We start from the raw sequence: 11,180 nt of genomic DNA, 5'->3' as shown, positions 1-11,180 counted from the left end.
GGCATGCGACCGTGTAGAGTGACGTGGACTACAGAGTGACACCTGCTGGCAGAGACGGTGTGGTGCATTAGATCGTTTTCACATACTAAGTATTGTATGCGAATGTTCAAAAAGGGGGTCGGGAAACAGCATATTAAATCACTGGCAAGAGAACATGTTTCACAGTAAATGGGATTAAAAAAAAGTATAAAACACTTTCTTAGTAATTATTTATATTCATTTGTCCATGTGTAGTAATAAGCAATGACAGTGTAATACAACACATACCTTAGGAAGTAAATAAATAATCCAGTTATAAAGTATCTGGCATCCTTGCAGGAAAAGCACCTCATTCGCTTCCACAGTACCTCTTCATCCGCCTTCTAACTTTTTTTTTAATTTTGACAAGTCCAGAATCGCTTAACTCTCCGTGTATTCGGATTGTAATGTCATCCTCTGTTGCTATTGGCTGAGGCTGTCAAGGTCAAACGTACTATTCTTCGGTGGGCGTGGCTTGGTTGCTGCTGGTGGTGGTAGGGTATCGCCTGAACACAACCACAGGGCCGCCGCACCAAGTACATGATACAGCGTCTCACGGTTAACTTTAATGCAATGTTTGGTTGACATTTCTAATCATCTGGTTCCGACTGGAATTGGTATCTCACACTGGGGTTGAATTCAACCTGACACTGACACCAATGCTAAAACCGTAGCTTCAACTAAGTGGTACATTTCCCAAAACCCCAAAAGTATATTTTCAGAGAGGTGTAATATTCAAAGTTAAGTCTATTATGATAGTGAAAACCCCAAAAGTATATTTTCAGAGAGGTGTAATATTCAAAGTTAAGTCTATTATGATAGTGAAAACCCCAAAAGTATATTTTCAGAGAGGCGTAATATTCAAAGTTAAGTCTATTATGATAGTGAAAACCCCAAAAGTATATTTTCAGAGAGGTGTAATATTCAAAGTTAAGTCTATTATGATAGTGAAAACCCCAAAAGTATATTTTCAGAGAGGCGTAATATTCAAAGTTAAGTCTATTATGATAGTGAAAACCCCAAAAGTATATTTTCAGAGAGGTGTAATATTCAAAGTTAAGTCTATTATGATAGTGAAAACCCCAAAAGTATATTTTTAGAGAGGTGCAATATTCAAAGTTAAGTCTATTATGATAGTGAAAACCCCAAAAGTATATTTTCAGAGAGGCACAATATTCAAAGTTAAGTCTATTATGATAGTTAAAACCCCAAAAGTATATTTTCAGAGAGGCGCAATATTCAAAGTTAAGTCTATTATGATAGTGAAAACCCCAAAAGTATATTTTTAGAGAGGCGCAATATTCAAAGTTAAGTCTATTATGATAGTGAAAACCCCAAAAGTATATTTTCAGAGAGGTGTAATATTCAAAGTTAAGTCTATTATGATAGTGAAAACCCCAAAAGTATATTTTTAGAGAGGTGCAATATTCAAAGTTAAGTCTATTATGATAGTGAAAACCCCAAAAGTATATTTTCAGAGAGGCGCAATATTCAAAGTTAAGTCTATTATGATAGTTAAAACCCCAAAAGTATATTTTCAGAGAGGCGCAATATTCAAAGTTAAGTCTATTATGATAGTGAAAACCCCAAAAGTATATTTTTAGAGAGGCGCAATATTCAAAGTTAAGTCTATTATGATAGTGAAAACCCCAAAAGTATATTTTCAGAGAGGTGTAATATTCAAAGTTAAGTCTATTATGATAGTGAAAACCCCAAAAGTATATTTTCAGAGAGGTGTAATATTCAAAGTTAAGTCTATTATGATAGTGAAAACCCCAAAAGTATATTTTCAGAGAGGCGTAATATTCAAAGTTAAGTCTATTATGATAGTGAAAACCCCAAAAGTATATTTTCAGAGAGGTGTAATATTCAAAGTTAAGTCTATTATGATAGTGAAAACCCCAAAAGTATATTTTCAGAGAGGTGCAATATTCAAAGTTAAGTCTATTATGATAGTGAAAACCCCAAAAGTATATTTTCAGAGAGGCACAATATTCAAAGTTAAGTCTATTATGATAGTTAAAACCCCAAAAGTATATTTTCAGAGAGGCGCAATATTCAAAGTTAAGTCTATTATGATAGTGAAAACCCCAAAAGTATATTTTTAGAGAGGCGCAATATTCAAAGTTAAGTCTATTATGATAGTGAAAACCCCAAAAGTATATTTTCAGAGAGGTGTAATATTCAAAGTTAAGTCTATTATGATAGTGAAAACCCCAAAAGTATATTTTTAGAGAGGTGCAATATTCAAAGTTAAGTCTATTATGATAGTGAAAACCCCAAAAGTATATTTTCAGAGAGGCACAATATTCAAAGTTAAGTCTATTATGATAGTTAAAACCCCAAAAGTATATTTTCAGAGAGGCGCAATATTCAAAGTTAAGTCTATTATGATAGTGAAAACCCCAAAAGTATATTTTTAGAGAGGCGCAATATTCAAAGTTAAGTCTATTATGATAGTGAAAACCCCAAAAGTATATTTTCAGAGAGGCGTAATATTCAAAGTTAAGTCTATTATGATAGTGAAAACCCCAAAAGTATATTTTCAGAGAGGCGTAATATTCAAAGTTAAGTCTATTATGATAGTGAAAACCCCAAAAGTATATTTTCAGAGAGGTGTAATATTCAAAGTTAAGTCTATTATGATAGTGAAAACCCCAAAAGTATATTTTCAGAGAGGCGTAATATTCAAAGTCTATTATGATAGTGAGTTTTCTATTTTTTCAAGTATTTGTAATTTACATTTTTGTCCTTGTACAACATTGAAAGTGAGTCAGATATGTTGTGCACTTCACTAGATGATGGCATTTAAGCAGATCTTATACAACAATTAAACCTTGAAATATATGAAAGCTAAATGACCCCTGGCCTGCTTACCTCGACACTAAGCTTCACATACCTACTCTGGGAATTAGGATAAGGAGATGATTTAGACAAGGCATGATGAGTCAGCATATTTCTTTAATATGAGGCTTAGCTAGCCACCTGTTACAGAGAAAGTTAGACCTAAAGGTCTAAGTCTTTCTGACTACTAGAATAAAATGAAAGAATTCTGACTATTACATACAAATGAGGAACATGGAATGAGTTTATCATGTAATTCTGCCTTTGTATACTGTAGAAAACAATAGATTTACACGAACATGCTGGTAATTCCAAATGAAAGTATTGTGTAGCTGAAGCTTATCATTTATTTGTGTAGATCGTCCACAGACTATCTCTGCTTCTCAAACAGATCCAGCACTTTGCTGGCTGATATCATTCTTTCTTTCCCATAGTAGTGAGGTTCACAATTAACTTTCCAATTTCGGTACTCCAATAATATCAAAACAATATGCCACTGACCTACGAAATTACACCATTTCTTGTACTACAAATTTAGTAATATGGGAAATAAAAAACAAAGAAAGATGGATGATGTTTGGGTTTAATTTTGTTTAGCTCATAGCAAAATAATATTTTGTAGTATGATATTCCACCTGTAAAAGCACAAGAGCCACTCTGCTGACTGGAGAACATTGTTGGAGACGTGGGGTTGGAGATACTTGGACCTCCCTGGGCCTCCTGTTAAGTGTGCACTGCTCCACTCGTCACTCTGTTCATCATTATTGTCATCATCCCTTTCGTCCTTCAGAGCTTTGTCCTTCATACTCCACTATCACTGTAGGACCATGGACCCTAGATAGAAAGAGACAGAGGCCACGTTCACACAGCAGGTAAAAGCGGCGCAAATCCGATTTGTTGTTGTTGTTGTTGGGCTGTTCACAATATCTTTTTAATGTGATCTATATCCGACATTAGTCTGAAAGGATCAGGCTCCTAAACTGACCCACATGTGCAAAAAAACATCCAGAGGTGTACAACCGAAATGGAGTCTACAGTAACAACCACCAGCCTAAAGATAAGTCTCACGCTGATCGGCCGTGGAGGCTGGCTGCAAATTCAAAAACAGATCATCATGATGACGAGGAGATGAAAGAGGGCCAAGATGATAACGATGGGTCTCTGTGGATCACGGCCACTACTTTACTGGAGCAGAATACCTGAATCCTCCATCACTTCTGTTGTCCTGTTTTCCTTCCTAGCAGCGCAAAATTGCGACGAATGTTGAGCTGGACTGACATAATGAATCATGAATTCCAATTTGGCTGTGCAGACTGAGACGGCATTATGAAAACTTTTTTTAATCATTTCTTTGTGCAAACTATTAGCCGGAGGAAGACCACCAAGGGGTACAGCATGACAATGCTAAGGGTTTCTTGACCAGAAAGCACAGGGCAATTTTGAAAGCACCCCATATTGTAATTACAAGCTGCTTGGTTGTACATGGTGAGTCTTTAAGGTCTTCATTCACTCTCAGTATTTCGATCATAATCTAGGTCCACTCCAGGACAGCTATCAGAGGGTTAATGGATACAACCTTAATCCATGGATGGAAGCAACATGTCTGCTAGGCAGGGGCACAACGCTAGCCACCAAGTCTCGTTGAACACCTCTTTGAACACTAGTGATGTAGGATGAAGTTATGTTCATACTCCCAGCATATCCTGAACCTTAAACTCTGTTGCATAAGGGCTTGTAACAATTTTGTACCAAAACCATTTTTTTCTCACCTCTGGTAGCTGCTCCCTATGTTGGACTTCTACAATGACACCGAGAACTGCACCAAGTTTTCTTATTTCCTGCTGTGCTTACTCTATATATGCTTAAGGACAGTGTTGCTTAAGTCCTCAGGACACACCAGAAGCTCCAGACATGCTCCTGTGTGAACTAAGCCAGTAAAACACTAAACACCTGGTACACATGTACTAGAAGCTAGGTTACAGCACAAAATGTGTACAGTCTGGGGAATTGGGCTGGGAAACACTTATTAAGGCCTTGCTGTTATGAAAATAAAAGATGTATGCAAGCACATGCATGCATTTTTATATGGCACGGGTAATTTTGCAATGTACACATCAAGGGGTCACCAAGAAAACATGGGAAAGCCTTGAAAATAACCATTTTTGAAATTGTAGTCTGTTAGGGATTATGACGGCATGGGACTTTAATGGGATAATCACCCATAAATCCTCAACGTGACCTTCCCTTACTAAAAAAACATGTGAAATACAGTTTGACATGTAAGGTATGAAAAAATGTTTTTTCAATTTTGTTTGTAAGGGATACACTTAAAATAGTGGTTCTAAAAATTAATATATAAACAATAACTCGTTGTTTAGCACAAAAGTCTAACATTTTTCAACATATATGTCACTATCTTTGTTTTAATAACAGCTGTAGGCTAGATAATCTATGAACATAGACAGTCTTTCATAAAAAACATACAAAATATATGATGTAAAACAGCCCTAACAATCCCCTTACAAACAAAAATTGAAAAAAGACATGTACAATTAACACTATTAACACAGACTATAAATTTTACATGTGCTTGTTTTGTAAAAGATGACTGCCAGCTGTCAGGTTACTGAAACTGAAGCCTTTTCCAAGGCAAATTACACAGCATAATGCAACTAAAATAAACACTGGCGTACACATTAACGTGTTCTAGACATTTTAAGAAAATGTCTTAAAATATAAAAATAACATATTCCATGTTCAGTGGTAACAAAGGTAGCTAGTATATTATACCTAGACAACTTACAGGTTTGAATCACAGGAAAAATAAGATACATTACTGATTACCTGCATTTGGGTCCAGAAGCCTCAAAGATTAATACATATTGTTTGAGATTAAAATTAATTCTAGTCATAAAAAAAAAAAACCAACTTAAAGGCTCTATAGACTCAACAAAGTCATCACAATAAGTAAGGAGAAAAAACATCTGGGTGATAAAGAGAAAGGGAGTGAAAGCTGTTAAAAACTAGAAGCGCTCTCCTCAAGCTTCTTCATCTATGCTCTCCTTAGTGGGACTGATGGAAGCCTTGGACGACTTCTCGTCGTCGTCCTTGTCGTATTTGAAAAAGGAGTTGGCTAGGAGTAAGGTCCAGAAGACCACGCTCATGGTGATGTTCACTGTGACCATGCAGAACATAAGAGGGTGGATCATTTTTGGCTGCCCACTGTCTGTGGTGATCTACACGCTTGGAATGGGAACACAGATGCCAGTGGACTGTGTGGTTGTGTGTGTGTGTGTGTGTGAGAACATGCCTCACTCGCACTGTGTCAGCTTCCTTCCCTTCAGACAGGTAATCCTCCTAGCTCTGTCATAACTTTAACAGGTAGCTAGGGGGGTTTATGCCAACAGTTATGTGACTATCGCATGACAATATTGGTAACTACTTTTTCACTTGTCTTGATTGATGAGATTTGCAGAGCTTTTTTCAAGCCCACCAAAGTTAGCTAAACTAGATATCACATGTTGTCAAGTAAAAGATTTTGATTCAGAGTTTGTCTGCTCAGGCTCTAGTGCATTTCCTTTTGATCAGCAAGGAACACAGAACCCCGACCTCCACATTCACCACACACTAAAGTGTTTAAAAATGTGTGCGCAAATGCATTCGCAGCGGATTTCCAGCTTCTGAGAGTTTCTGCTTAGTCTACAAGAAATATTCTATACATAAGGTCAATGTTTTATATTTTTGATATTAACATGCTGAATTTAAAAAATACAATATAGGATATTGGGAATTTTACAGTTTAGAAGATATAAAAATACATTTTTAGAACTTTGAGGAAACATTGCTTTATAAGACAAACACCTTTAACATAAACTTTTTTAAGAACCATTTGAAGAAAAACCAAAAGTCACCGGAAAGCATAACGATATACCAAAATTCATTAAACTCGCTTTACAGTTCATCTCCATCTGACACAGGCTTTGAATCACTTCTGTCCTACAATTTCTCTTTGCTCAATAAGCTTCAACCATTGAGTTTTTGCTCTTCTGCAACACTGTGGTAGTACACTGGGAACAGTTACTCTCTGTTCTGCTGTTCCTGCTGGTTCCTCTGAGTCTCCTGCTGCAGGAAGTATTCACAGTAAAGCACTCGCACCACCTCCCCACTGGGGTCATCGGCTGAGGCAGGCACCTCGTCAGCCGGCTGGGGGTTTTCCTCCTGTTTGACGGCCTCCACCCACTCCTCCACGAACGTGTCCCCGTGCACCTCGCACACGTTGTGGAGGACACAGCACGCCAGGATCATGGTAGGCACCACGTCCATGTGACAGTCATTCCTCTTCAGCAGGCATTGCCAGCGTGCCCGCAGCCTCAGGAAGGCGTCGTCCACCACGCTGCGCGCCCTCTCCAAGCGGTGATTGAACGCCCGCTGCCCGGGTGACAGGCCCTCCGACTCGGGGTAGCCCTTCAGGAGCCAGGGCTGGAGAGGATACCCGGCATCCCCCAGCATCAGATACCCCAATGGCCTGCCCATGAAGCTCTGAGGTGGGTTGTGGGGCGAGAGGCCTCCCTCGCACCCTGTTGCCCACAGCGTGGAGTTCTGCAAGATGGCCGAGTGCTCGGTGCTACCTGGGAAGCCCGTGCACACGTCCCAGAACTGGCCGAGGCCATTGACAGCACCCTGCGTGATGACTGACAACCAGCCACGGCTGTTCCAGTAGTTGTCGGCGTTGCTGGTGGGGGCAATGATGGGCACGTGCAGGCTGCCGAGGGCGCCGACGCAGTGTGGGAAGCCCCAGCGGGTCCCGAATAGACGCGCGGCATCTTCCAGCTCCTGCTCGCTGGGCGTGCGGAGGTAGAGCGGGCGGAGCATGACCGCAATGGCGTGGCAGACCTCGCGCACACACTTGCACACGGTGGAGCGGCCCACGCCGAACAGAGTGCTGATGGTGCGGTACTCCACGTTTGATGCCAGCCGCCAAAGCGCCACGGCGACCCGCTTCTCCAGGGGCAAGGCTGGCCGCAGGCAGGTATCCTGTCGTGCGAGGCGGGGCTTCAGCTTCCCGCACAGGAGGAAGAAGGTCTCTCGGCTCATGCGGAAGCGCTCCAGCCAATCAGAGGGCTGGAATTCTGTCATAACCACCCGCTCCCACCAATCAGTGCTCTCTGTGTTGGTCCAGGCACGAGTTCGTGCAACGCTGACAGATCGGGTGCTTTGAGCAATAAGCATCTAGAGTAAAAATAAAAAAATAAATAAAGCTGATGTTCTACTTTGGTACAAATTACATTATGTTACATTACATTATTACATTATATATGGACATTTCACAGCAAAGACAATACCAAGAGAGAAGTATAGCTACAAGATGTCCTGTAAAAAAAAATTCCAAAACTGCAATTTACGATAGTTATATAATTTTATAGGCAAAGTTCCTAGCTATTCATATATCTAGCTTAGCTATCATAGTTATCTCTACTCAGTGTACCACATTGACGATACCAGCTTTAAGATATCGGGGATACACAATTAACATAGCTAAACTTTAATAACGATGAAGATGGACACACGGTCTAATTAGCTACCATAAGCATTCTTCTTTGTCTCTGTAGAAAGTACTGTCTGTGTCTGATTCGCCGTTGCACTTCATTTCGCCTCTGAATGTCTGCGTTGTTCAAATCCCTCCGTCGTTTCATTAGCATGTAAGTAAGTGTAAACATGAGAGACCGCAGTTTTTCGTCGCTTTCCATTTCGAGGACTTTATCTCAATTTGGCAATTACCGAAACCTTAGTTACACGTTAACCTTAGTCACACGTTTGTCTAAACAGGGTAACGTAGTGTTCATAGCTTTAATTGTAGCTTACACGTTAAACCTAGATAGATGGACAAATTATATTAGCTAAGCTAGGTTAGCTATCGTAACTAGGTGGGACGTTAGCGTTTCTTCTTCGTTGGCAAACAGCGGTCAAGCCCGTACACTGCTGTCGCCACCTACGGCACATTAGCTGGAAAATTGCTGGATCGTAATTTATCAAACGTGGCCTAATTGTCTTTCTTGGACGTCTAGGATAACGTTACGGATTTTAAATTAAATAGATGATATTTTTCCTATCACACTGTGTAGACAAAATAAGAGCGTCAAATTAAAACGGGACGCAGTGCGCTAAACAGATGCTGGAGTGCCATCGTCGTCTATGAAATAATGTCTTTATAATGTCTTTCCTTTTTGTTTCCTAAATAAAGGATGATACATTCTCATTTTGTCAAAGTGACTAAAACACCACTCACTATATCCTTATTTGCTATAACCCTCAACCATCCTTTACCATCCATTCATTTTTATCAACCGAGTTTCATTGTGCCACTGTTACTTTAAACCATTTGAGCATATGAACATGACACGGAAAAAAATATTTCTGAATTTCTAAATGTGGATTTTTCCATTTTTATGGCTAACACTGGTGCTACACGAAGCCAAATGTGCAAACATGTAAATTAGAGAACATATCTAATTTAATCTGAAAATTGACCCAAAACTTACAGACTCAGTCCATTGTGGACAGCATAATAAAAGAAACCATTAAAGCATTCCTTTCAGTGCTACAGAGCAAGTGGACATTTGAAATGAATGTGAACCGTATTCTTTGTGTGATTTAATTAAAAAACACAGGTAATGGAATTTGGAGGACAGCATAATTTTGTGAGTTATAGCAATTTCCCCTCTAAAATGAAACTTTCCCCTAACATCTTAACCATTCCACCTATGATAAAAGCCATAGAAGAAAATGGTCAAAGGATTAGATGCACAGGGGAAGAAAATCTGACTAGAGTTTTCTTGGACCCAGGACATTTTTTAACATCACACATCAAATCCTGAGAGTATAAGACCTTTTCCAGTGTTTTTAGTGTGGAAAAACTTTGCCTCAGTTACTGTTAAAATCACCAGATAAGACACTGTCACAAAGACCACTAAATTCTGAACATTACAGCAACATGGAAGAGTACACACAAAGAAAAGATCATATTAGTACTCTTCTGGGAAAATGACTCAAGATAAATCTCTTTGGTGGAAAAAAAAGTTGGGTTTTTTTTGTTTTTTTTTTGTCCAGAATACACTGCAGTGAGCAGAATCCAGTACTCCCAATGAGTGCATTACGACCTCGTCTTTTCTCTGGCCTACCACTGGTGGACGGGTCACGGTCACCAAACCTCAAAGGGCACCAAAGAACTTGTATACAATGCATAACTTAGCAGGGTTCTTAGCAGGGTTATTCATCTCAGAGCTCATTTTCAGATCCTTTTATTAGTCTTCAAACACTTCCATGGTCTTGACCCCTTCAACCTTAGTGATAAGGTTAAGAAGTCCTGTTCAACCTCTCAGCTCTTCTAACTTTAATCTGGACATTGTAGAAACCCAGCCAGAGGGTGGAGTCTACTTTTAGTTATGGCCCCAGGCTCTTGAATTCAATTCCTGAATGTCTGAGTTTAATGGTTTAAGTCTCAACATTGTTAACATTTCAATATGCACTTATTCAGTATAACATTCAAATATGATTTATTGTATTACTTTATCATTTTAGATTTTACTGTAAAACACCCTTTTTATGCACTTTTATTGATCTTTTATTTTCCTGTTTTTGTTCTTTTATTCAATACAAATTTTATTGTATTTTATCTTTACCATTTAGAGCACTCTGCAAACCTGTTTTAAAAGATGTCATGTAAATAAAATTGAATATGGTCCACCAATCCATTAGAAATTTACAATCTGCCTGCTTAGTCCAGAGGTAATCAGTGTGCTCGGTGAGACCCAAAACATTATTTGGTCAGACAAACTTAAAATAGAATCAAATAAGCCTTAATTAAAACTGGAGAACAGACCTCTCTTTAGCTGTGTGTGTGCACACCATATTATATTTTCAATGTAGGCTAATCGAGACTGAATCAGTAGGGCATATATGCAGTAACATACCCCTGAATACTCATTTTGTTTGTGGCTACCCTGTGACACATGGTTACAAATAAAGAATCAATTAAAAATCTCAGAATGGAAAGTCACTAGCCAATTTTGGTTCTAAACATAATTCGCAAAAACACAGAGTTTATACTATTTTTCTATTTCAACACTTTAGCGTTTCACCAAATACTGTACAACTAGACGTAATTATTATATTTTCAACATTCCGATATATTTTTGTACATCAACTTAATCTGATTAAAAATACTACTCCACTCTGCTTATACGTGGCTGTCATTTGCTGTTACCATAGAAACACGGCTGCATTTTCTAAACGTCGACCTCATACATTTACCCATGTCG

General features: G+C 38.8%; 1 protein-coding gene across 1 annotated transcript; it reads right to left on the bottom strand.

Moving 5' to 3' along the window:
• Positions 1-6,691: 6,691 nt before the first annotated feature.
• On the bottom strand, positions 6,692-8,799 carry LOC113592097 (protein ANTAGONIST OF LIKE HETEROCHROMATIN PROTEIN 1). Its single transcript, XM_027032850.2, has 2 exons — positions 8,445-8,799; positions 6,692-8,091 (listed from the first exon to the last, which is right to left on the bottom strand). The coding sequence occupies exons 1-2, from the start codon at positions 8,607-8,609 to the stop codon at positions 6,940-6,942; spliced, it is 1,317 nt and encodes a 438-aa protein (XP_026888651.2). The 5' UTR covers positions 8,610-8,799; the 3' UTR covers positions 6,692-6,939.
• Positions 8,800-11,180: the final 2,381 nt, after the last annotated feature.

The sequence above is a fragment of the Electrophorus electricus genome, chromosome 7 (assembly GCF_013358815.1).
Source record: "Electrophorus electricus isolate fEleEle1 chromosome 7, fEleEle1.pri, whole genome shotgun sequence".
Taxonomy (NCBI): Eukaryota; Metazoa; Chordata; class Actinopteri; order Gymnotiformes; family Gymnotidae; genus Electrophorus; species Electrophorus electricus.
Note: the sequence above shows the minus strand (reverse complement) of the source record. Positions and strands in the feature narration are given on the sequence as shown.

What these genes read in the sequence shown, in the direction of transcription:
- LOC113592097 (XM_027032850.2), bottom strand. Translation starts at nt 8,609, where the DNA reads ATGGAAAGCGACGAAAAACTGCGGTCTCTCATGTTTACACTTACTTAC. An exon ending in GACAAAGAAGAATGCTTATG is followed by an intron (nt 8,092 to 8,444) that starts GTAGCTAATTAG and finishes TTTTTACTCTAG; the next exon opens with ATGCTTATTGCTCAAAGCAC.